The following is a 27,008-nucleotide window of genomic DNA, read 5'->3' as shown; positions in this document are numbered from 1 at the left end:
GGCACATGACAAACACCATCCGATCGTGGCCGTTCGCCAGCCTCATCTAGCACCTGTGTCGGTGGGACATAAAAACACCATCCGAAGACCCGGCAAGACTAGTCAGGCCATAACCCATGGCCCCTACCTGGGACGTAGTCAGTCCACCTGTGCATACCTTCCTTCTTGTGACACTTGTGAAGACCTGTTGAGGCAAGTGAAAATCAATCAAAAACAATCAAAATAGATGAACATCAATGGAATTTGTATCTTTGTGGTACCAGTGCCGGTGGCACGTGGCACATAAGAAAACCATCCGAACGTGGCCGTAGCCAGTACCGCATCGACTGGCCTCCGTGCTGTGGGCACGTAACAAGCACCATCCGATCGTGGCCGTTTGCCAGCCTCATCTGGCACCTGTGTCGGTGGCACATAAAAACAACCATCCGAGCGTGGCCGTCTGCCAGCCTCGTCTGGCACCTGTGTCGGTGGCACATAAAAACACCATCCGAGCGTGGCCGTCTGCCAGCCTCGTCTGGCACCTGTGTCGGTGGCACATAAAAACACCATCCGAGCGTGGCCGTCTGCCAGCCTCGTCTGGCACCTGTGTCGGTGGCACATAAAAACACCATCCGAGCGTGGCCGTTTGTCAGCCTCGTCTGGCACCTGTGTCGGTGGCACATAAAATCACCCACTACACTCTCGGAGTGGTTGGCGTTAGGAAGGGCATCCAGCTGTAGAAAACACTGCCAGATCTGACTGGACTGGTGCAGCTTTCGGGCTCCCCAGACCCCAGTTGAACCGTCCAACCCATGCTAGCATGGAAAGCGGACGTTAAATGATGATGATGATGATGATGATGATGTGAAAGCAATGTTTTTCCAGACACATTGACACATGCTTTCTGTTCACCTATTTTGGTATCTAAACTATTTGTAATACATGAAGAATTGTCTGTTTTACACATTTAAATTTACCAGAATGTATTATGAATAGATATGTAAGTCATTATTTTGATTATCTCTGTTCATTTGTGCATATGATGATTTATTATCAGTTGGCAGACATCAGCATGCATCTGCAAATAACTTGTTTGCTGAAGTTATAAACTAGAGCCACAAACTCTTGTTAGATTCATTAGTCTGGGATATCTTTGACTGATGAGACACAATGATGTTGAAACACTGGCTTACACTAATGAATCAAATGTATTATGAACACATATTCAGCTAATAGGAGTTGTTCTCCTGTGACTAAACTCAACAGCAGTTTGCATACTCACATTTGAATCTCCTAGAATATATTAAAAATAGAAATGCAAGTTATAATGATGAAAAGTTGAACATAATCTCATATAAATAGTTTTGCTATGATGAAAAGTTGGCCTCCCTAGAATAATAAGACAGCTTCATATTATGTGATCTAAGCATGTATCCTTCTCTGCTGACTTTGTCAGCTGTATCAAAAGTCAAGCCTCTCTTCTTTCACTATAACATGTTTAAAAAAAGAGAAATTAACATAATCTCATATAAATAGTTTTGCTATTTAAACTTTTGCATATGATATCTTTTACATTATTTGTATTGCAGCTCGCAGCCCAGTTTTCTCACATATAAGCTCTTCTATTGAAGGGCTTAACACAATTAGAGCTTTTAAATCACAAGAGCAATTTCTGACAGATTTTGATGATTTTCAAGATATTCATACAGAGGCTTGGTTTCTCTTCATTGCTACTACAAGATGGTTGTCAGTTCGACTTGATCTTCTTTGTACTCTCTTTATATTGGTTGTGGTCTTTGCGAGTATCCCTTTGTCTGACAGTAAGTATTAAATATTAAGCAAATATTGAACAACTAAAGAATTTGCTTTCTTTTCCCCATAACTTTCTCTTCTTTTATCATCTTTGATAATAATAATACTATGGAAGATCTCTTCCTCCTCTCCATCTTCCTCCTCTCCATCCTCCTCCTCATCATCATCATCACTATCATCACTATCACTAAAACTACCAATTATTGTCATTGTGTCATCATCATTCTCACCACCACCATCATCATCATCAATAATAATAATTATCATATATCATGAAATATGTGTATGTACTATGAAGCAAAGTTAGCTACAACATTTCTATTATTTTATTATCTAAATAAACAAGCAATAATAAATCTCTGAGCGAGATATAAACAGTAGCAGCACGGAGTCATTAAGTATATTTGCTACCTAAATGTGGCAGACCCATATGGGACGATGCTACTGTAGTTTATAACCCCAGGAAGACATCTCCTCCAGCTGGCAAATGACACACTGTCTGTGCCCTATCAGTATATGCAAAGGGAAATCATTGTTCCCATCTATAGCCTGACACACGGACCCGGATTTCTTATTTCTTTATTGCCCACAAGGGGCTAAACATAGAGGGGACAAACAAGGACAGACAAAGGGATTAAGTCAATTACATCGAACCCAGTGCACAACTGGTACTTAATTTATCGACCCCGAAAAGATGAAAGGCAAAGTTGACCTCAGTGTAATTTGAACTCAGAACATAGCAGCAGACAGAATACCGCTAAGCATTTCGCCCAGCATGCTAACCTTTCTGCCAGCTCGCATGACAACCACCAGCTAGGGATATGAAGTGATATTTCCAATACAAATATATATGCTTTTTCCAGTGACAAAAAGTCACTGATCTCGAAAAGTCACGAGAAAAAGTATATATATTTGCATTGAAGATATCACTTCTCATCCCACACACTAGTGATGGGTTACTACCCAGAAACCCAGGTCCATGTGTATCACATCAGGCTAGAGATGGGAATGATGATTTCCCTTTGTAAATACTGATTGGGTACAGAGAGTGTGTCATTAGCCAGCTGGAGGAGATGTCTTCCTGGGGCTCTAAACTACAGTAGCATTGCCCCATATGCACTTACATTTAGGTGGCAAATATACATTACAATATCTAAGTAATATCTAAACAATACCTCAGTAATGATATATAAAAAGCAAACAAACTATTCAATGAAATGTGTGCAATAGCTATGTATCTCCACTATAGCAAGACACCTTTCCTGTTCCTCTTTTATAATTTATTTACCCTCTCAACACCTGACATAAAGCTATTTCCCTCTTTAGTTCACTCCCATTCAGATGATGGGCTTTTTTTTGTGTCTTGCAAGTTACTTGGTGACTTTACTGGTGCCAATACCATGTAAAAGGCTCCTCGTACACTCTGTAAAGAATTCTGAGTGCATTATAAAGTGGTTGATGTTAGAAAGGACATACAGCTATAGAAACTATGCCAAAACAGACTCTGGAATGTGAAGCAGTTCTTTGATTCATTGGATCTTGTTAATCCATCCAACCCATGCCAGCTTGGAGGGGGATATTAAATGATGATAATGATGATGATGAATGTGGTGAGAATGGCGGCGAGCTGGCAGAAACAGTAGCACGCCGGGTGAAATGCTTAGCGGTATTTCGTCTACCACTATGTTCTGAGTTCAAATTCTGCCGAGGTCGACTTTGCCTTTCATCCTTTTGGGGTCAATTAAATAAGTACCAGTTACGCACTGGGGTCGATATAATCAACTTAATCCGTTTGTCTGTCCTTGTTCGTCCCCTCTGTGTTTAGCCCCTTGTGGGTAGTAAAGAAATAGAATATGGTGAGAGGTGAAACAAAGGAGCCAGTCAATAAAGGAATCACTGTGTGTTGCTTGACCTGCTAGAAATAGAAGACATATTTCTCTCTCAAACCTCACCCTGCCATCTTAAAAAAGATGTACTGGATAATATAATGTCTGGAAAAACAAATAATTGAATTTTCTTGGCTTGAATATAATTAATTATAGGTTTGCTCAATTAGAAATAGTTTGGTGACTGAACAACATACAATATGGTTATTCTTTTATTTGTTTCAGCAGCCATGCTGGAGCACTGCTTTTTAGTCGAACAGACCGGTTCCAGGACTTACATTTTGTAATCCAAGTACTTATTCTATCGGTCTCTTTTGCTGAACCGCTTAGTTACGGAGACGTAAACACACAAGCATCGGTTGTTAGGCGATAGTGGAGAGACAAACACAGACACACAAACACACACATACACACACAAGCGATGGTGGGGGGACTAACACAGACACACATACACACACACACATACAATGGGCTTCTTTCAGTTTCATTCTACCAAATCCACTCACAAGGCTTTGGTTGACCCGAGGCTATAGTAGAAGACACTTGCCCAAGATGCCACGCAGTGGGACTGAACCCGGAACCATGTGGCTGGTAAGCAAGCTACTTACCACACAGCCACTCCTGCGTCTATAAGAAAATTAATATGAATAATAATAGAATATACAGAGTATATTCTGTTAATTCAAGTTTTTATGAATTTTCTTTTTTAATATAATATTTCATTGGAATACTAACCTGTATTGTTAAAAACTATTTTCCAGGATTAGATGCTGGAACTGTTGGTTTGTCTGTGAGTTATTCTTTTGTATTAACTGGTATGTTCCAGTGGTTCATAAGACAGACAGTTGAGGTTGAAAACAACGTAAGTATATATTTATCAGTTTTCAAGTAAAAAAATTATGTATTTGCCCTTTAAAAGAAATGCATAACATTCATACTTTTTGAAATGCTATATAAAAGCCAAAGTGTAAATAAAGAATAGTTAAAAGAAGTGTTCACATATTTAATGCTGGGACATTAAAAACTACAGAAGTGAATGGTCTATTGAAGAGGTCTATTATGTTGAAGGGCAAATGTCTTCTTTCATAACCTAAAACCAACCCAAGCCTTTTGGGTGGACTCACACTACATGATCTTGGTACTTGTCCCTTAACCACTTCAACATTATTGCTTGGCCCTTAGACACTCTTAGTGCTGTCCACTGTATTTGAACTGGATCTGAGGCTAACTCCTCCCTTTTCCTCACATATCTTGGAAGCCTTGCAAATGGTCATGGGCATTGCCCTTGCTCCTTTGACTAAGCCCTGAGAAAGAAAATATTTGGTCTGCATCAGAAGGTCTTGAAGTGAATGAGCATGGTATAGTGGTTAGTGTGTTGGGTTCATCATCATAAGAATGTGGTTTCAATTCCTGGACGGACAATGCATTGTGTCCTTTAAAAAAACACTACATTTCATGTTGCTCCATTCCACTCAGCTGGCAAAAATGAGTAATCCTATAAAGGGCTTAAGCAGATTTTGAGTTTGAAAGAGTGTATATGCTATTTTCATTATATGACCTATTGCACTTAATGATGGATATTTAGAACAGCAGAAAGGAATCTAAGGAAGGAATTTCCGTGTTCCAGTTGTTAAATTACTGGACGTATTTATTTATTGAATAATGTGGCTGGGTGTTCCACAGATGCTTGTATCTTAACATAATCTTCAGATAGACTTATGTGTTTGTATATGACAGTCCATCCTGATACAGTGTGGAAAATTGGCTCAGTTTCTACCAAACCAGTTTTCCACACAAGGGTTGGGTCAAATCATAGCTATGTTTGAAACTACTTGTACAAGGTACTTCATAATAGAATCAAAACTCAGAACCGGTGAATGTAAACCAAACTTTTTAACTGCATTGGCATGCAACCATATTCAGTCTCAAGTATTAAGAATTATTCTTCTGCGGCAGGGACTGACTGGCAGAACCAGTAGAATAGCAAGGAATACCTTGTGGTATTTTAGTTTAGTTGTTCTATATTATTATGCATCTTGTTACTTGTATGATTTGCTTGATTTTCTGAGTTAGACCCTGTTTACCATGTTCTCTTCACTGAGGATCTAGTTGGGTTGATGGCTTATGTTGGCCAACCACATGGTCATTGCAGATGAGGAGGTATCTTGCAGAGATGGTGACTGACTAGGGCTCTGCTCAACAGGATACAGGATGCCTGGAAGGGCCTGGGAATATACTGACAAATGATGAATGCTGCTACATGCTACATGCTCATACACTTGACCTGACCTTCTGTATTATGAGTTAAAATCCTGCCATGGTTAGCTTTACCTTTCATCCTACCAGAGACAATAAATCAGTACCAGTTAAGTACTGGAGCTGATTTAACTAACTACATCCTTTCCCCTGAGATTTGTAAATTGTAATTTTATGCCTGTATCCTTATAAGGTGTAAATATTCACCTAAATTATTTTCTTATTTATTTTTGTAGATTGTAGCTGTTGAACGTGTTATTGAATATTCTAAATTACCAACAGAAGCTAGCTTAGACTCAGAGCCTTCTCAGAAACCACCTGATGACTGGCCCCAAAGAGGTGTTATTTCAGCTCGAAATTTATCATTGAAGTATTCAGAAAATACAAATGTAGTTTTGAAACATCTTGACTTTAAGATTGAACCTCAAGAAAAGGTAAGAAACTTACTTTGAACATTCTCCTAGATTTTACTTCAATTTCTTTCTTATAATTTCTCTAATTTAAATATTATCATCATCATCATCATTGTTATCCATCGCCATCATTATCAGCATCATTATATTGTCATGAACCCTTTCGATACCAATCCAGCTGAAACCACCTCTAGCTCTGAAGGGCAAATGTCTTGTTTCCTTAAGTTTTGAATTAAAATCTTCTACCAAACTTAAGTCACAATTTATGCTCCTAACACTAGCTTAATGATAACAAAGTTATTTTACTAAATTCTTTGTTATGTTTAAAATTAATTGAAAGAAACACAGAGCATCTCAAAATAAATACAGTAATGAAAGGATTATGGCACACAATCATTTTTTCTCAGGGTTTGATTCTATTTGTAAAGAAGCTGGACTTTGGGGTTGATTAATAAGGAATATCTATCTAATTATGTAAACATCTATGTACTTCTGCAGCAGCAGTAATTACCATTATCACAATGTTTTATTGTACTGCTATCTTCATCCACAGATTGGAATTGTTGGTCGAACTGGTGCTGGAAAAAGCTCTCTTATCAATGTTCTTTTCCGATTGGTGGAACCAGAAGGAGAGATAACTATTGATGATATACACATCTGTAATATTGGATTACATGATTTGAGATGTAAACTGTCTATTATTCCTCAGGTAATGAGAACCAAATTTTAACTCTTACTATTTGATGCTTTGTGAATATTTAAAATTTTTTATTTTCAATTTTTAATTTTTTATGTATATGTACAATTTATCTTTTTAAGTCCAGCTGTGCTTTCTCTATATAAATCTACCAATCCTGTTAGAAACTTAGAAATTTTAATGAAATACAGTTAATCCAGTATAAAAGTCATAAAAATATAACTATTGCATAAATTTAGATGAAATTTATGGATATGACATAATGATCATTGCTGTACATTGTGAATGTGTTTTTTATTGTCTATTGTTATTGATTTTTGCTTATTGCTATGTCACTTTTACTTACCAAAGTAGGTTGAATACAACTAAGTTGATTACACATACAGGTCTTCTCATATGTTTGCAAGATATTCTGGTCATTGATTTCCTATCTCAGAACTGAATTTGTCCTCCAGTTAGTCTCTGCAACATCTCAGCTGCTCAGCTCCCATTAGTTAAAAAAAAAAAAAAGAGCTATGGCTTCATCTTTTGCATTGAAAGGTTTTGTAAAGTCAAACAAATTAGTGTTATTTACTGTTATTGCAATAATTAGTCTCTCTTCACAAGTCCACCTGCATGCAGAGATCTTACATTTAAAATACATCACTAAATTAATGGGTTGTTTTTTATAATTTTTAATTCATTAATGAAATGATAACTCTACTCCTGATTGGGATCTACAAATCCCAATATCTCTTGGATTGCTGGTATTTATAGATGATGCTAAAATATCTCAATTCAAGACCAAATTCTCTTTCACTTAGTAGATTATTAATAAATAAACAGAGTTTTGTCAGTGAACAGGTCGCAGTCTCAAAGCACCGAAAATATTTTGACAAATTAAATTTAAATGTTGAAGTGAATCTAACGGTTTTTGTGTGTTTCTTAAATGGCTTATAAACATCTTCCACACTGCAATAAATAAATCATTGACTAATATCATTTCTACCACAGACATAAGGTCTAAAGTTTTATTGGGTGGAGGCTGGTCATTTACATTCACCCCAGTGTTCAACTGATACTTATTTCATTGACCCCGAAACAATGAAAGGCAAGGTTGACCTCAATGGAATTTGAACCCAGAATGTATAGATGGATGAAATGCTGCTAAGCATTGTGTCCAATATGCTAATGATTCTGCCAAATGACTACCTTTCATTGATAGATAATACCACCAATTTCTAATTTACAACTTGAAGTATTAACCACTATTATGTCTGAAAATCAAAGGAAGAAAACAATCTAGAGAAATATACTCAATAAAACAGAAAAAGATACCAGAAATAAAATGGTGTTGACAGGAAGCACTTTAACATTGAGGTCCTTGAAAAGTTTATTGTATTTGTACATTGGTGGGATGTATTGTGTTACTAGATCTAGGACTTCCTGGTGATGTTCATGGAAACATCCAAGTTATGTGGTAGGTTAAACCAGATTACATTCATTTTGGTTCTCTGCAGGTGTAGAGTGGGTGAGATTTTCTATATATAAATTGACTTCTTACTGTAACTACTTTGAGCAAGTGGTAATTATTCTATCATTCTCAGAGATGTGAAAGGCAGTCATCCCAACAGAATTTGAACTCAAATCATACCCATAATGCCATAAGGCATTTATTCTGTTACACTACTGTTACTATCATCCTGCACACTTTACAAATATCATTTATAATAGCAAGTATCATCATTGAGATAACTTCTTTATAAAGCATTTTTATAAATTAACTATTCTTTCTGTGTTTGTTCTTTTATAGGATCCAGTTTTATTCAAAGGAACTTTGAAGCAAAACCTTGATCCATTTAATGAATATGATGATCATGATTTATGGAAATCTCTTGAAGATGTAAGTTTTAAAATAGATTTTAATTTTTATTGATGGTTGTTTACTTTCTTTTGATCTTGTGCCTGCTTTGACATTGCTTCTATGGCTGGATACCCTTCGTCATGCAATGTGGAGAAGGCAACTTTATGCTTAAAAGACGAGGAGTAACAAATTGGTAAAAATATGAGAGAAGGGGCCAGAGCAGAAAAGGTTTCTTTCTGTTGAGGACCTACATGGCTACTCACATTTTAGAAAAAAGGTTGGGAATGATTGATGTTTCTCTTACTACTTTTTATGCTAATAAATATTCTTACTTGTTTGTTTGTTTTATTTCTATCATTTATTCTTCTTTCATAAATTTCAAACAATTTTCTCAAAAATATAGGTTCAGCTGAAATCTATGGTTGATGATAGTGCTGAAGGTCTAGATTTTGAAATTTGTGAAGGAGGAAGTAACTTAAGTGTTGGCCAAAGGCAGTTGGTATGTCTGGCAAGAGCAGTCCTCCGAGAGAACAAAATACTAATTATTGATGAAGCAACTGCTAATGTAGACTTAAGGTTAGTATTTTGTTTCATATTTCATACTCATATCTTACTTTACATCTTATTTACTATTCTAGACTTGTATAAATGCTTAGTTAAGCAAGTTTGCTTTGCAACTCAATTGTTCTAGGTAAGTCTAACCCTTTAGTGCTCAGATTATTCTGTCAAATGTGATGTTTGTTTATTTATATTGTTTTGAATTAATCATGCATTATCTTGTAGTTTAGAGATTGCAGTGATGTGATTTTTTAGTTTTAGAATGACTTGGTAGGGCTGAGGTGAGAGGCAAGACCTGGTCAGTTTCAATATAAAACAGGTTAAATATTTTGGCCGGATATGGCCAGTTTGAATGCTTAAGGGTTAATCTCATTTTGTGGCATCTTAGTGTCTTCTTTTATAGTCTTAAGTTGACTAATATCTTGTAAGTGGATTTTGATAAACAGTAACTGGACAGAAACCCATTCTAGATGTATGTTTGTGTATGAAGGTCTTGCAGATTTTTATATGGGTAACCATATTGTGATCATTTGTAGTGTTTGAATTAAGGATTTGCGTTCTCTCTCCAGGCCCCAAGTTCAGCCATACTTTGCTCCAGATGTGTGAGTGTGTGTGTGTGTGTGTGTACATGTGCATGTGTGTGTGTTTGTAATATGGATTTTGATTGTTTGATGATGTGGATTCAGTATTTCAGTCCTGAATTAACATGCAAGTGAATGAATATTCTCCAGATAGGCGTAGGAGTGGCTGTGTGGTAAGTAGCTTGCTTACAAACCACATGGTTCCGGGTTCAGTCCCACTGCGTGGAACCATGGGCAAGTGTCTTCTACTATAGCCTTGGGCCGACCAAAGCCTTGTGAGTGGATTTGGTAGATGGAAACTGAAAGAAGCCCGTTGTATATATGTATTTATATATATGTGTGTGTGTGTATGTTTGTGTGTCAGTGTTTTTCCCCCCAACATCGCTTGACAACCGATGCTGGTGTGTTTATGTACCCGTAACTTAGCGGTTTGGCAAAAGAGATCGATAGAATAAGTATTGGGCTTACAAAAGAATAAGTCCCGGGGTCGAGTTGCTCGACTAAAGGCAGTGCTCCAACATGGCCACAGTCACATGACTGAAACAAGTAAAAAGAGTAAAAAGTGAGAGAGTAGATATGTGTACCCTTAACACAATTCTTAAGCAGAATCATCACAACACAGTGAAACTATACAGAAACCTGATGGGCTTCAATGCAGTTTCTACTTACACATTTTCATTCACAACTCATAAGTCAATCTGTGGCTGTGGAAAATGACATTTACCTTAGTTGCTACACAGTAGGGTCAAAGCCATGAATGTGTGGTTACAAAGCAAACCTTTAACCATTTGGCTATGCTGCACTTACATCTTTTCTTTGTTTCAATCATTAGACTGTGGCCATGCTGGGGCACTGTCTTGAAGAACTTTAGTCAAATGAATTGACCCCAGTGTTTATTTATTTTTTTTAAGCCTGATACTTATTCTATCAGTTTCTTTTCTTGAATCGCTAAATTGCTGGGATATAAACACACCAACATTGATTACCAAATGGTGAGGGACAGACAGGGATACAAAGACACATACACAATTGCGAACATGTGTGTATGCAGACACAAACACACACACACGTGCGCACAATAGGCTTCTTTAAGTTTTCATCTACCAGGTTTTCACCACTTACTTCCACTCTCTAATCAGGCTTCTTTGGCAATACCCTGCCACTTATAACCTTCGAACCTCAAGGATATGCCCTGGCACTTGCCATTATCTATATCTCTCTGCTTTTATTCAACCATCCCATTTATATTCTGATACCTGACCCTTGTGAATATGCCCAGCACTTTGCCATCATCTCCTGCTGAATCTCACGCTCCCTCTCTCTCTCTCTTTCTCCTTCTCCTTCACTTCTCTCAGGTTGGGTAAGCATGCATCTCCTTTGTGGCAGCACACCTGTTTCTGTCTTCATTCCCGATCTCTCTCTCTCTCTCTCTCTGCTGGGTAACTTTGTACCTCTTCTACAGCAAGACACCTGTTACTGTCTCTCTGTCTCACTATAACTTTTCATCACCTGACACAAGATTACTTCCTCCAATTCTCCCTCCCCTCTCAAAAGATTTTTATCTACCAGGTTACTTGGTGACTCTGTCAATGCAGGTGCTACTTAAAAAGCATCCAATCCACACTGTAAAGTGTTTGGGATTTGGAAGGGCATCCAGCAGTAAAGACATTGCCAAAACTGACGTCGCCTGTACTTGTGCCATGTAAAAAGCACTCTGTTGGGTGATTGGTGTTAGGAAGGGCATCCAGCTGTAAAAATCCTGCCAAAACAGTCACAGAAGTCTGGTACGGGCTTATACCTGGCCAGCACCTGTCAAACCATCCCACCCATGCCAGTGTAGAAGGTGGATGTTAAATGATGATGATGATGATGATGATGATATATGTTTATATCATCATTATCATTATCATTGTGATATCCTCTTAGAATTTGCTGAGACAGATTTTCAACAGCTTGATGCTCTTCCTGTCACCATCCCTTACCGATTTCCAAGCAAGGTATTATTCCTCTTGGAGTGGTTTGTGTTAGGAAGGGCATCCAGCCACAGAAACCATGCCAAATTGGATTGGAACCTAGTGCAGCTCTCCAGCTTACCAGTTTTCAGGCAAACCATCTAACCCATGCCAGCATGGAAAGCAGATGCTAAATGCTAAATGATGATGATGATGACTTAGCATGTTTTCATAGAAGATTGGAAACAAAAGGCACTTTGTACATTGTGAACACATTCATTATAAACACACACACACACACACACACAATATGTGGATGTATGTATATTTATATGTATATATATTATGTGTGTGTATGTGTAGACCTTGCGTAACTTAGCATTAACTCTTCTTGTGTAGCCATGATGTTGTCTATCTTTCACATAAATAAACATTTTGGCAGTTTAGTAGTTCTTAATGGAAAGATAAGGAATAAAATACATGCCTCACTCCTTTTTGCAGCAGAGCGCTTTTTTAAGAAAAATACTTCTGTTAGTACTGAACCTAAAAAGATTTTCTCTACAGTAACGGGACGGGCTTCTCTCAAAATGTCATTATGATTGTTGACTAATAACTGTGGAATATCTAAATTTTTGTTTTCTTTCTTTTAATAGAACTGATGCGCTGATTCAAAATACAATTCGAGATAAATTCAGGCAATGTACTGTGTTGACAATTGCACATCGGCTTGTCACCATCATGGATTCTGATCGAGTTATGGTAATAATTATTTTTAGCTGTTATGTAGCCATTGATCAAGCTTTGACTTAACAATTTTATAAATATCATGAGAAATCAATTAATTCTGACACCCCTCACCACTTCCTATTCTCATAATAAACAGTTGTAAGTAGAGTTATTTAATGCTGGCTAAAGTAGCATGAAATATGCAGTGAATAAATCAAACAATATTAATTGAGGACTATTAATATTTTTTTTTACATTTCCAGCAGATAAGAGATGTAACACAAAATATAATTTGATCTTATTTTGGCTTCATCAGTGAAGTATAGCTTGACAGTAACTTTGTAATATGGTAGCAAGCAAATTGCTAAGTAAATATAGAGAATTATTACAGAGAGTGAGAACCACACCTGCACTCTTTTTATATAGGTCAGATTGTGATTCTTCAGTTGTCTGACCCACAAGGAGGTTATATAACATCAAAATTATTGTTGTCATTGTGTAGTCCCAGGTTAGTCATGACTGAGCAGATTTATATCAGTGGCAATGAATTCTCATCCAAATATGTAGCTGGCTGCAAGTACATGCTGTTAAAAAAAGCCTCCCAAGAGGCTGAAATAGATCTGGTGTTCTTACTGGTTCTGCTGAGACAAATTTTCATCTGATATTTATTGTGTTTTTAACACAGCAAATCTTTAAGAGATGTTATCTCAGGAAAAAAAAAAGGTAGTAACTAGCCTACTGACAGAGTGTACACATTAAGTATGATACACAAATAACTATTTTAATTAAATATTGCCTCAGTTATTTATACCAGATTTTTATTCAGCTTGGTAGCCATTTTCAGCATCAGTGAATGTCTTACTCACTTTTCCCTATATTAGATGGCAAATTCTTGTCCAAGCATGTGACTGGTTGCAAGTACAGCCCAGTCTAATCAATTGGCCCCCTCCCCCAAAATTTCAGGCCTTGTGCCTAAAGTAAAAAAGAATATTAAGAAATGCTTTCTATAGAATACTATTAAAACTTACCTCAAACAACTAGTAACAGATTGCCAATTAAGGGTCACAAAATTACAGAGAAAACTATTCACACATACTCTATTGATCAGTCCTCTATGCATTTTTACATCTGATATTCATTTCACAATGTATGTATGTATCTCTTTAGTCTCATGATTATTCATGTTTCTCCTTCTCACTGCTCAACTAACTATTCTGTCCTCATTAACACTGTTCGTCCTTTTTTCTGTCTTCACCTTTTGATGTTTGTTATGAATATTAAATAAGGCGCAGGAGTGGCTGTGTGGTAAGTAGCTTGCCTACCAACCACATGGTTCTGGGTTCAGTCCCACTGTGTGGCATCTTGGGCAAGTGTCTTCTGCTATAGCCTCGGGCCGACCAATACCTTGTGAGTGGATTTGGTAGACGGAAACTGAAAGAAGCCTGTTGTATATATGTATATATATATGTATGTGTGTATATATGTTTGTGTGTTTGTCCCTCTAGCATTGCTTGATAACCGATGCTGGTGTGTTTACATCCCTGTCACTTAGTGGTTCGGCAAAAGAGACTGATAGAATAAGTACTGGGCTTACAAAGAATAAGTCCTGGGGTCGATTTGCTCGATTAAAGGCGGTGCTCCAGCATGACCGCAGTCAAATGACTGAAACAAGTAAAAGAGTAAGACTATGGAAGATTTTGTAATTTTTCTAGTTTGCTTGTTTCAGATTTCTAATCTGGATTTTCTCTTTTCAGGTCTTGGAAGAAGGACGCATTGTGCAATTTGACATGCCATATAACCTTATCAAGTCTAAAGAGGGATATTTCTACAACATGGTTCAACAGACTGGACCTTCTGAAGTAGATCATTTAACAACAATAGCTGAAAGTGCCATGAATAAAAAAAATGAGGAAATATCAACTTCAAATAACATTCACAAGCGTTTTAAATCTGACGAAATAAACGGAAGTGTTGCATCAATTACTATTTAAATAGTATAGGTAAACTGAAGAACATTACAAAACCAAAGCAAACTCTCAACACTCCTATGCAACTCCTGCAAAAAAAAATAATAAATAAAAAAAAAAAGAAATGAAGAAATGTTTCAATGGAACTTACGTTTTACAGATTAGAAATTTCAGAACTACTTTTAAGATTTTTAACTTCAACATTTAGCGTCCTATATTATATTTTATACTGAAAGTATTTTTACATGAAAAAAGAAAAGAAAAAAAAAATTACTTTGTATTTGGAAGGATTCTTTTATTGTTTCATATAAATATATCATTGTCTAGATATTTCTCTAAGATTTAGAAAACAAAATTACATTTATGTGGAGAAATGTATACTAAATAAATTAACATATATATTTAAATTGTCTGATGATGTGTGTGTATTTTGTTGTATCTCAAGAATGTCATTATGCCAATAACAAACACACACACTAGTTCTTTATTTATCAATTGGTTAACTATTCAATCAATTAACTACTAAATTGTTTGAGTAATCACTCAGTCAAACAATCAATCAGTTATGCTTCCCAAAGTCCTTTCATTACAACATCATCAATGACATGCCCTCTCTGCCCCTGTATATTGGTTTCAAATTTTGGCTGAAGTGGCAGCAGTTTTGGGGGTGGGTACCAAGTCAATTAAATGGATACTTTTTTATCGGTCTTGAAAGGATGAACGGCAAAGCCAACTTTGGAGAAATTTGAACTCAGAACGTAGAGATGGACAAAATGCTGTTAAGCATCTTTCCCTGCATGCTACTGATTCTGCCATCTTGCCACTTTGCCTATTCCTGTATAGTAAATATAATTTTTGAGTGTGCCAAATATTTAATAGACTTGAAAATTTGCTTACAAGTATTTGAATAAATCATAATTCACAAAAATTGGTAAGAAATCATACGTTACTAGATTTTTAAATTTGGGTTAGAGTATTCCTTTAGGATAATATATTTTATGAATTTTTTATTTCAGCCAAAGATAAAAATAACTTTGCTGATATACTCTTTACTCTTTTACTCTTTTACTTGTTTCAGTCGTTCGACTGCAGCCATGCTGGAGCACCGCTTTTAGTCACACAAATCAACCCCAGGACTTATTCTTTGGGAGCCTAGTACTTATTCTATTGGTCTCTTTTGCCAAACTGCTAAGTTACGGAGATGTAAACACACCACCATCCGTTGTCAAGCGATGGTGGGACAAACACAGACACACAAACATATACACACACACATATATATATACATATATACGATGGGCTTGTTTCAGTTTCCATCTACCAAATCCACTCAAGGTTTTGGTTGCCCCAAGGCTATAGTAGAAGACACTTGCCCAAGGTGCCACGCTGTGGGACTGAACCCGGAACCATGTGGTTGGTTAGCAAGCTACTTACCACACAGCCACTTCTACGCCTATCTCAGGTTTTAAGAAAGTTTTATTTTAATTTTCTTCTTTCGTTCATGGGCATCAAGCCTTGAAACCAAGCCAAATGATGCACATGAGCACCACCTAGTCTCCGTGAACAGGAGGTGATTTGGACTGTGACAAACTGTCAAATCCATTCCAGGATGAAAATCATCATCATTATTGTTGCTGTTGTTGTTGTCGTCATCATCATCATTGTCATCGTCGTCGTTGTCACCATCATTGTCATAATTTAACATGTTTTTTTCCATGCTGGTATAGGTTGAACAGCTTGACAGGAACTGGCAAGGCCAGGACCTTATACCAGGTTCCATAGCATATTTTGGCTTGGTTTCTATGGCTGGATGCCCTTCCTAACACCAACCACTCCGCAGAGTGTTCTGGGTGCTTTTTATGTGATACCATCATCAGTTAACACCCATTATTCCATGCTTGCCTTTGTCAGATGGTATTTTTTGTGGCAAATTTTCTGCAGTCGGAAAACCCTTTCTATCACCAACCCTCACTTGTTTTCAAGCAAGGTAGTATTTTCTCATGGCCAGATATGTTTTTCATGGAAGACTGGAAATGAACAACATTACTTGTATGACAGTGATTATGTTTATCACCACCATATGGTGTCATGACTAGCGTGCACACACACACACACACACATACACATTGGGCTTCTTTTAGTTTCCACCTATCAACTCCACTTGTGAGGCTTTGATAAGCCCTGGACTATACTAGAAGACACTTGCTCAAGGTACCACATGGTGGAATCAAACTCAAGGCCACATGTGTGAGAAGCAAACTTTGTTAATTAACAGTTACAACTGTGTGTATTGATGATGATGATGATGATAATTTCAGCTTCTCGTTTTTACCCTCATCACTCTCTTGCTCTCTGTTATACAAACACAAATGCACACACACATGCACAAATACACACACACACACACACATACACCCACCCACCCACACACATACATACACACACACTCACACACATGCACACACTCACATGCACACACACACAAACACACATATGCAAAAAATCCTAGATAGAACATATATAATTATTATATTCAATCAAAATTGTTATCAGTACTAAAAGCATCAATTAATTTGCAGTACAAAATGCAAAATACTAAAATATAAGAAAGTTCAAAGAAGATTTTCGTTTCTTCAATTTTTGTTTAAAATCCAATTGATAAGGCTTACTAAAATCATTTAAAAAAAAATTTATATTAGCACAAGTTAAAAGGAAGTAAAAATATAAACTGTAAATAATTGAGCATATATGAACATAATGAAAACTAGTCTTCAAAGTCAAAGTCTAAAACATTGTCTAAACTGTAAACCTACTCTGAAAATATAGGTCAATTTATGTGTTAAATACACATCACATTAATCTAGACCATTGCTCCACAACCATTTTTCACCTGTGGTACACTTATACTCTTTTCAAAATTCAGTGGCACATGTGACCTAAAAATATAACTAAAAGGATAGGGAAGAAAATTATATTCAGGTTACACTACAGCACACCTAATATCGTCACGTGGTACACCAGTGTGCAGCAGTATAATGGTTGCTGAGCACTGATCCAGACAATATCTAAATGATTTTGATATCATCATCATCATTTAATGTCTGCTTTCCATGCTAGCATGGGTTGGACGATTTGACTGAGGACTGGCGAACTAGATGGCTGCACCAGGCTCCAATCTGATCTGGCAGAGTTTCTACAACTGGATGCCCTTTCTAACGCCAACCACCCTGAGAGTGTAGTGGGTGCTTTTACATGCCACCGGCACGAGGGCCAGTCTGGCGGTACTGGCAATGGCCATGCTCAAAATGCTGTTTTTTACATGCCACCTGCACAGGAGTCAGTCCAGCAGCACTTGGCAACGACCTTGCTCGAATGTTTTGTTCACGTGCCACTGGCACAAGTACCAGTAAGGCGACACTGGTAATGATCGCGCTCAAATGGTGCTTTTTATGTGCCACCAGCACGGAAGCCAAACATCTGCTCTGGCAGTGATCCCGCTCGGATGGAGCTGTTAGCGCTCCACTGGCACAGGTGCCAGTCATCGAATTTAGTTCAATTTCGATTTTATGAATACACTTATACATAATCCCAGTTCCATGATATTCCAAAACTTTCTGCTTGAGTCAGCAGAATTGTTATCGTGCTGGGCTTAGATTGTAAAGAACTGGAAGAAATACCACCAAGTTCAAATCTTGTCGAAAGTGACTTTGCCTTTCATTTTTTGGGGGTCAGTAAAATAAGTACCTAATAATTACTGGTATCTATGTAATGAAATAGCACCTCCTCACTAAATTTCAGGCCTTGTAGAAAGTATATATATAAATATATGTAGCATAGTTTATACAAATTATTGCGAAATAAAGTTAGAATTGTGTTACTGTAATTTTCTAAATTACTTTTAAGTGTGTGTGTATATGTGTTTGTGTATGTGTGTGATGGCAAAAAAATGTCTAACTGATGTAACCTATTTCGTTTCTATCGGTTATCTCCCATGTACTCCTGATTGGGTTTTGCCTTTTCTCCGCTTCCAATGCCGATAAAACAATTACCAAGTTCTAGAGTAGATAGAAACAGCTGATATCCTTTGACAGCAGTGACCGAGTATGGTCTTAGTTCAACTATTTTATTTAAAAAAAAGGAATTTCTGAAGATGCCGAATAAAATTTTCAATGTAAGGGAAGTAACTCTTTAGTCGTGACTGCCTCAAGTCACTGGAGATGTATAATGGTTTCTAGTTTAGCTACAGGGTGGCTCATTTTGAGGGGATGGGTTAGTTCATACCATCGCCCTTGGTACTCGACTGTTACTTCATTTATCGACCTCCGGAAGGACGAAAGGTGAAGTTGATCTTGGTGGGATTCGAACTCGGAGCGTAAAGAACCGGAAGTAATACTGCAAAGCACATTTTCCTAAACGCTCTAATAATATTGTCAGCTCTCCACCTTAATGCTTTAGCATTTAAACGGGCCATATCCAGCCCAAATTATCTTCCTGTTTTATGTTCAAACTCGCTAGATCCTGCCTCTTGAACCTACCTTACTATGTCATTCTCAGAATAAACAATATCATTGAAATGTCAAAGCTACGAGATACGCCATGATTAATTCAAAATATTGTGAATAATTAAACATTACATTTGACTGATTAATCTGAATGCTAAAGGGTTAATTGGTGATATACAAATCCTGTACGTACAGTTCGCTTTATAATTTGATATAATACATTGTGGAAGTTGTAAAGATAATTTATGGACACCCTATATCATCATTTTACGTCTGTTTTCCATGCTGGTTGGACGGTATTAGAGGGAGATAGAGACAGAGAGTGGGGAGAAAATCACTCACACACCAGACAAAATAAGTTTCTGATTAAAATTATCAGTTTTAGATGCTTGATGAAGTGGGAAGAGTTAATTTTGACATTTCGGACAGGAAAAGACCAAAATGACGAAAATGGCAATCTAGACAGAACTGCACACAGGTGATATTTACTTGTATGGCAACCACATTCCGTTTACTAAATTCACTCACAAAGCTTTGTTCAACCTATGACTATAGTCGATGACATTTGCCCAAGGTGCGATGCTTCTATGTTCTTTTAAAGAGATGGAATGCCTAAGATTGTTTGAAATTACGTTTTTATAAGGTCTGACATTGCTCAATGTATTGGGTTGTCCGGAAAGTTCGTGCCGATTTTTAAAGGAAAGAAAAAGGTCAATAAATAATTGCTATTACATTTTTAATTAACCAAATATGAACCATTTTGTTGCAGAATGCGTCTCCATCTTTTCTTTAACTTGAAAATACCCACTTCCCAGAATTGAGGAGGTTTCATGGCAAAGAATTCATCGAGGTATCTTTTTACGCCATCCAAGAAATTGAAATTTTTACCATTAAGACTATTCTGCAGAGACCTAGATAAGTGGAAATCCGAAGGAGCAATATCTGGTGAATATGGCGGGTGGGGTAACACATTCCAGCTGAGCTGCAGTAATTTTTGTCTGGTTCCCAAAGCATCAAGTGCCGAAAATGAACTTTCTTATCTTCCATTTTAAAGGGTTACAGAATTAACACAAGTTATAGGAACATAAACCTTCTTCCACGAAAAATAGCTTAAACTGTGCTCTAAATGGAAGTGTAGTCAAATCCTATTTTATGGACTCAACCATGTTCTAAAATAAGTCGAAAGGTAAGCTACTATAAATCGACACAAACTTTCCAGACAACCCAATAATTTCAAAATCTTGCCAATTTTACAGTGACTTCATCTAATATGAATTTCTCAGGATTCTATATTGCTGTTTGAGCTAAAATAACTTTCGCAACTTGTAATTCTTTAATTCTTCAAATAATTTTAAAATCGTAATTCTGTCAATCCTTTTGCAATATCCTCTCTGCATTTCATAACCCATGTGTTCCCATACTTTGCCACGTTTCCTCTGCCATAGTTTCCTCAGACCTCTCCAACCTTCTCTAAAATTCATAAACATTCTCACCTTGTCTTTGTTATGCTTTCCCCAAGCGATAAAGTCTTTCAGGTCTCTCTCTCTCTCTCTCTCTCTCTCTCTCTGTGCCTCGCTAGTGTCTTCTTACTGCTATTTCTTGAAGTGAAGCTGGTCATTGCTTGTTTGCGATGTGCACACCCACTCCTGCCCCCACCACCTATACTGGAAACCCCTACAGGGCACTGCCTCACTTCTGTACCAGAAGACCACCACCAATCAACAACACTACTGCATGCTCCAAAAGGGGGATGTGTTACCTAATAAATTAACAAACCATCTACCTCTTTCTCTTTATATAATGGACTAACCAATAGTAACTCATTTACTTACTTACTTAATTTAAACATTGTCCTATTTATATTTGCAGCAGTAACACTTATATTTACAATGCTTACATTACACTCACCGACAATAGGGGCAACAATTTTAACATGTTTGAATGATGGTAGGTTAAAGCAAGAACAACTGATGTGACATGTCTGTTATCAAATGATCATTGAAACCTTCTTTTAAGGTGCTGAATACCATCTCTCCTTCCCATGTTCCCTCCCATGTCCCTTTTCCAGTTTTCAGAGTTGGTATTGCCAAAGTAGGCACATTGAAAGGTAGGTCTAGTGAGATTGTTGAGATGCTTGACTGGAGACATGTTGATGTATGTTGCATCCAAGAGGTAAGGTGGAGAGGAGCTTCAGCCAGGTTCCTAACAGTATAAAATCTTCTGGGAAGGTAACAGTGATGGAATAGGTGGTGTGGGCATACTTCTTGCATAGAAATGGGTGGATACGGTCATAGAGATAGTCAGAGTATGCAATAGTACTTAAGCTCAGGCTAGTCTTGCAGAATAGTATAGTGACATTTATCTCTGCCTATACCCAACAAGCAGGCCTACCAAATGAAGAGAAGGCCCTCTTTTATAATATACTTCTACAGGTTACCTCAAAGATGAGTGACAATGATCTTATCTTTGTAGCTGGAAATTTCAATAGGCATGTCAGATGGCAGCCTGGTATCTTTCATGGTGTATATGGGGACCATGAAATTGGTTCTCAAAACAAAGAGGGAACAAAGCTACTGGAGTTCTGTGATGCAAATAACATAAAGCTCTGCAACATCAACTTTAGGAAGCCAGCCAACCACCTGATAACCTACCAGTCAGGTGACTGCTAGCCAGATCGATTACATTCTCACCAGACAGCAGGATGCATGGTTGCTTTTAAATGCAAAGACCCTCCCTGGTGAAGAATGTACCCCCACCCCTGCATAGACTAGTCATTAGTGACTTTAGACTCCAGGCCAGAAGGATGCCAAGAAGCAGACCAATCTAGAAAAGAAGGATTTGGAAGCTTAAGGACCCTTCATATGCTCAGAGATTTAGGGACATCCTAATTGAGAAATTTGATGAGAGGGAGAAGGTGCTACAGACTTGTGATATAGAGGGCAATGAGGGAATTCCTATGAGGCAGCTTGCTGAGGGTCACAGACCAAATCTGCAGCTGGTGCAAAGTCCCATCCAGACCTAGGGTAACATGGTAGTGGAATGATGCTGTAGACAGAGCCATTTGAACATAGAAACAGGCATGGAAGAGTAGGGGGAGTAGGGAACTATATCAGGTAGCCAGAAGGGAAGCAGAAAAGAAGAAGTTTGCCTATGTTTAGCAACGTGAGTGCCAATAAATTGAAGATTGCAAGATAGTGTGTGAGAGAAAATGGTGATGTCATAGGAGAGAAATATGCCCACATGGATGATGGTGCATTTGCATTTAATGATTCTGCAAAGAAAGAGGCTTGGAAAGACTACTGAACATGGAGAATGAATGGGAGGAGAGTCTGCCAAATATTGACCCAGTTGAGTGACCAGCTACCTGAATCAACAGTACCTTGGTAATGAAGACAAAGAAAGCCCCCAGGAATCACTGTTGAGATCCATAAAATATCTGGCAGTGAGGGTTATAGTCTAGTCACTTGTAGTGTAAATCAGGTGGTTCACAAAGGAGTCATACCCAATGACTGGTGTAGCAGTACCATAGTCAAGAGCTTCAAAGGTAAAGGTGATGCCTTAGATAGAAATAATTACAGAGGTATCAAATTGTTGGATAAAGTGATAAAAGTTACAGAGAGAGTCATAGCCTGACTAATTAGGTAGATGGCCCTGCTCAATCTCTAGATGAGATGCAGTTTGGTTTTGTGCCAAGGAGAAGCACCACTGATGCTATATTTCTAGTAAGGTAGCCGCAGGAGAAATACATAGCCAAAGATAAACCTCTGCACTTGGCTTTTGTTGACTTGGGTCAATGTAGTGGGTCAATGTAGAAACTAGGTATAGCAAGTGTTGGTGAGAGCTGTACAATCCATATACAGGGATGCTACCAGTAAGGTGAGAGTTGGCAACAAGTACAGTGAAAAATTCAGGGTACAGTAGGGGTTTATCAAGAATTGGTCCACAGTTCTCTCTTGTTTATCATAGTCCTCTAGGCAATAACAGAGGAATTTATGACAGGCTGCTCCATGGGAGCTCCTTTATGCCGATGACCTTATTCTTATAGCTGAATCACAACCAGAATTAGAGAAGTTCTAGGTATGGAAGCAAGGTCTAGAATCAAAGGGTCTTTGAGTTAACCAAGCAAAAACTAAAGTCTGTCAGGTAGATGGCCCTGCTCAATCTGTAGGAAAGGCATAAGTAGAAATTCCATAAGATGCACCTGGTGTAAGCTTTGGACACATAAAAAATGCAGCAATATTAGAAGAAGGTTAACGGGGAAAATCGCTTTTGTGTGTGGAAGTTGCACAGGGTACAGTAAACACCAAAAATGCACAGAAAATAGACTCCATCAACTACCAGAGCAGTAGGCTAGAGGTAGTGGATAGCTTCCATTATCTAGGTGACCAAATTAGTAGTGGAAGTAGATGCTCTGAGAGTGTAGCTGTGAAAATAAGATTAGGATGGGCAAAGTTCAGAGAGCTCCTACCTCTAGTGGCAATGAAGGGCCTCTCTCTCAGAGTGAAAGACAGATTGTATGATGCCTATGTGCGAACAGCTATGCTACATGACAGTGGAACATGAGCTATGACAGCCAAGGAATTGCATAGGTTTGAAAGAAATGAAGCCAGTATGCTTCGCTGGATGTGCAATGTCAGTGTGCATGTTTGACAGAGTGTAAGCATCTTGAGAGAAAAGTTAGGCATAAGAGGCATAAGATGTGGTGTGCAAGAAAGACAACTGTGCTGGTATGGTCATGTGATGCATATAGATGAGGGCAGCCGTGTAAAGAAGTGCTGGTTTCTAATTGTGGAGGGAACCTGTAGTAGTGGTAGATCCAGGAAGACATGGGATGAGGTGGTGAAGCATGATCTTTGAACTGTAGTCCTCATGGAGGCAATGACTGGTGACTGAAACCTTTGACAATGTGCTGTGCTTGAGGGGACCCATCAAGCCAAGGGAAGTCGTAGTTGTGGCTGATGCTGGTGTCATGTTACTGGCACCTGTGCAGGTGGCACATAAAATGCACCTTTCGAGCATTGGGCCTCATGGAGGCAAAGTGGCTGAGCTCCTTTCAAGTGTTGGGCAATGACCAAGACCTTTGGCATTATGTTGCGCTTGAGAAGAAGACTCATCATGCTCAGCAAACTGCAGTCATGGCAGATACCGGTGTCATGCAAATTGCACCCATGCCAGTGGCATGTAAAAGCACCTATTACACTTTCAGAGTGGTTGGCGCTAAGGGCATCCAGCTGTAGAAACCATGTGAAATCACACTGGTGTAACCTTCTACCTTGCCTGCCTTGGTCAAACTGTCCAACCCATACCAGCATGCATAACGGATGTTAAATGATGATGATGATAATTCCAAGCACTTCAGGCAGTTTTCTTTTTACCAAATGGAACAGATCTTGCTTGATGAAATGAAGATGTATAGTGAATATTACATATAATATGCACATTTAATGCTTGGAAATGAACAGTGTAAAAATTATTTACATTCCTTCTTGGTATATATTACTATTTAGTGATATCATGTAACTGGTTTTCCATCTTTGATGGTTCCCAGAACACAAAGTGATTCAAGCCTTTAAAACTTCACTCTGCAAACAGAGAGGAACTGGAATAGGTGAGCCACTGATTCAAGAATGTGGTTTATTATGTGTTTCATTAGCAGGCCTTTCATGAAAGGAAGAAGCTGTTATTCACATGTAATGAATGTTGTTGAATTCAAGAGTGTCAAAAGTTGTAATTGTCATCTTAGATGATTGATTTCATAGCCAGAGAGTAAAGCAAAGCTGCTGGAATTTGCAGGGGATGTTGGCATTTGGGCTAATTACATGATTGGATGCATATGTTGTTGCATACTTTTAGAAAATTCTTTATCAAGCTTTCTTAGCAACCAACTGGTTTTGGGTTCAGTCCCATTGCATAGCATCTTGGGCAAGTGTCTTCTATTATAGCCCTGGGCTGACCATTGCTTGGGCAGATGGAAACTGTGTGGAAGCCTGCCTTGTATATTATATATATACACACACATATGTATGTGTGAGTGTTTGACTGTCTGCCCCCCCCACTGCTTGACAACCAGTGTTGGTTTGTTTACATCCCCATAACTTACCAGTTTGACAAAAGAGATTGATAAAATAAGTACCAAATTTAAAAGTAAGTATTTGGGTTGATTTGTTTGACTAAACCCTTCAAAGCAGTGCCCCAGCATGGTTGCAGTCCAGTGATTGAAACAAAGAATGAAAGATTATGCAACGCTTGTTTCTTTGTATCAATTCCATGGATCAATATCCTAACAATTCTAATACTTTTATTATTTGCGATGAATGAGATTATAGTCATTTATTTGTTTCAGTCATTTGACTGTGGCCATGCTGGAGCACTGCCTTTAGTCGAGCAAATTGACCCCAGATCTTATTCTTTGTAAGCCTAGTACTTATTCTATTGGTCTCTTATCATTTGTTAAGCGATGTTGGGGGACAAACACAGACACACAAACATATATATATATACACATACATATATACGATGGGCTTCTTTCAGTTTCCGTCTACCAAATCCACTCACAAGGCTTTGGTCAGCCTGGGGCTATAGTAGAAGACACTTGCCCAAGGTGCCACACAGTGGGACTGAACCTAGAACCATGTGGTTGGTAAGCAAGCTACTTACCACATAGCCACTCCTCTGCCTATATTATATTTCCCTAATACTAAGCAATCTGTTATCTTTATTTCATCACAACACCAATGTAACTTTGGCATCTTGTATCAGCCACTGACTGCATTTGGTTGTATACTTAAGGAGAATTCCAAAACTGTGGCAATCCTTGGGAATAATAGGGAAATTAATAAATATCTTACAGTTTATTGCTTATGTGATAATCTAACAATATTTTATGTTAATTGTATAGTTGTGTTTGCTTTCTTGGTGTAGTCATGCATCAAATACAGCACTTTCATTGCCATCTGTGAGAACTCTTTTATTCTTGAGCCTGTCATTTATGTGGCACATTGTCAAATTCTTCATCACATTTGCAGTAATTGCATTGCTTGTCATATGGTAGACAAACCTTTGTTTGAGTATTAATAGTCATGCATTTGTACCATGCTCTTTCTGTCCACAATATGATCATATTTTAATTTTAGAATCATTCATGTGTTTCATGCTAACTGCAATTAGTTTTCTCTAATTACTGCTAGCAGTTTCAGTAGATTGAATTAGGTACTCATAAAAACTGCTTTGCCTTAATGAATTGAAAAATTTCATGGTATTCCTTGTGGTGAAGCAGTTGTTGGAGATAATATGAATGAGACTGAAAGCAAAAATTGGCTTAGTGAAGTAAACATCGTAGGCATATTGCTTTGTGAATTTAAAGATTCCTGCTTGTACTTTTGAGAGTGGAGCATATTATAAAGTGTGACTCAGACCAACATTGTGTTTTCTTCCTGGACAGTTAGAGTTTTTATAGTGAAATCGATCTCAGTTTTATTAAGCAACCACCTGCTGACCAAGTTGAATCCTTTTGGAAAATTCCATGGCAGCATTCTAGCAGTTGTGGTACTTTGTCTTGGCCTTTGATTTTAATGTCCTTTATATTGTCCGGCCACTTGTTCCTGCAATAAATATTTTAAGTCTTTTTACGGTTTCTGCTATAACACTAATGCTTAAAATCTGAGAGGATAATGTCAGATGCAGTTAGGACCTCTGTTACACCGTTGCAATAAAGATTAGTTGCGACGTAAGTTATAATCAAGGATTGGGTTATCAACAAAAGGCATATTTTAATTATTATTGTTTTCCTTCCGGAAGTAGACAAATTGTTGTTAACAAATGGCGGTCAAATGATGA

The 27,008-nt window shown here is 37.8% G+C and overlaps 1 protein-coding gene across 3 annotated transcripts in view; it reads left to right on the top strand.

The window, feature by feature from the left end:
- LOC115214735 (multidrug resistance-associated protein 4) overlaps positions 1–14,805 on the top strand; it is a 158,075-nt gene extending 143,270 nt beyond the window's left edge. For all 3 annotated transcript variants that reach the window (XM_036505799.1, XM_029783767.2, XM_029783764.2), the window contains exons 19-26: positions 1,569–1,799; positions 4,439–4,539; positions 6,170–6,367; positions 6,900–7,055; positions 8,836–8,925; positions 9,290–9,462; positions 12,631–12,736; positions 14,458–14,805. In XM_036505799.1, coding sequence (XP_036361692.1) covers positions 1,569–1,799; positions 4,439–4,539; positions 6,170–6,367; positions 6,900–7,055; positions 8,836–8,925; positions 9,290–9,462; positions 12,631–12,736; positions 14,458–14,694 — 1,292 coding nt within the window. In that variant the 3' untranslated portion in view covers positions 14,695–14,805. The remainder of the gene's footprint in view (positions 1–1,568; positions 1,800–4,438; positions 4,540–6,169; positions 6,368–6,899; positions 7,056–8,835; positions 8,926–9,289; positions 9,463–12,630; positions 12,737–14,457) is intronic.
- Positions 14,806–27,008: the final 12,203 nt, after the last annotated feature.

The sequence above is a fragment of the Octopus sinensis genome, linkage group LG1, assembly GCF_006345805.1.
Source record: "Octopus sinensis linkage group LG1, ASM634580v1, whole genome shotgun sequence".
Lineage (NCBI taxonomy): Eukaryota > Metazoa > Mollusca > Cephalopoda > Octopoda > Octopodidae > Octopus > Octopus sinensis.
Note: the sequence above shows the minus strand (reverse complement) of the source record. Positions and strands in the feature narration are given on the sequence as shown.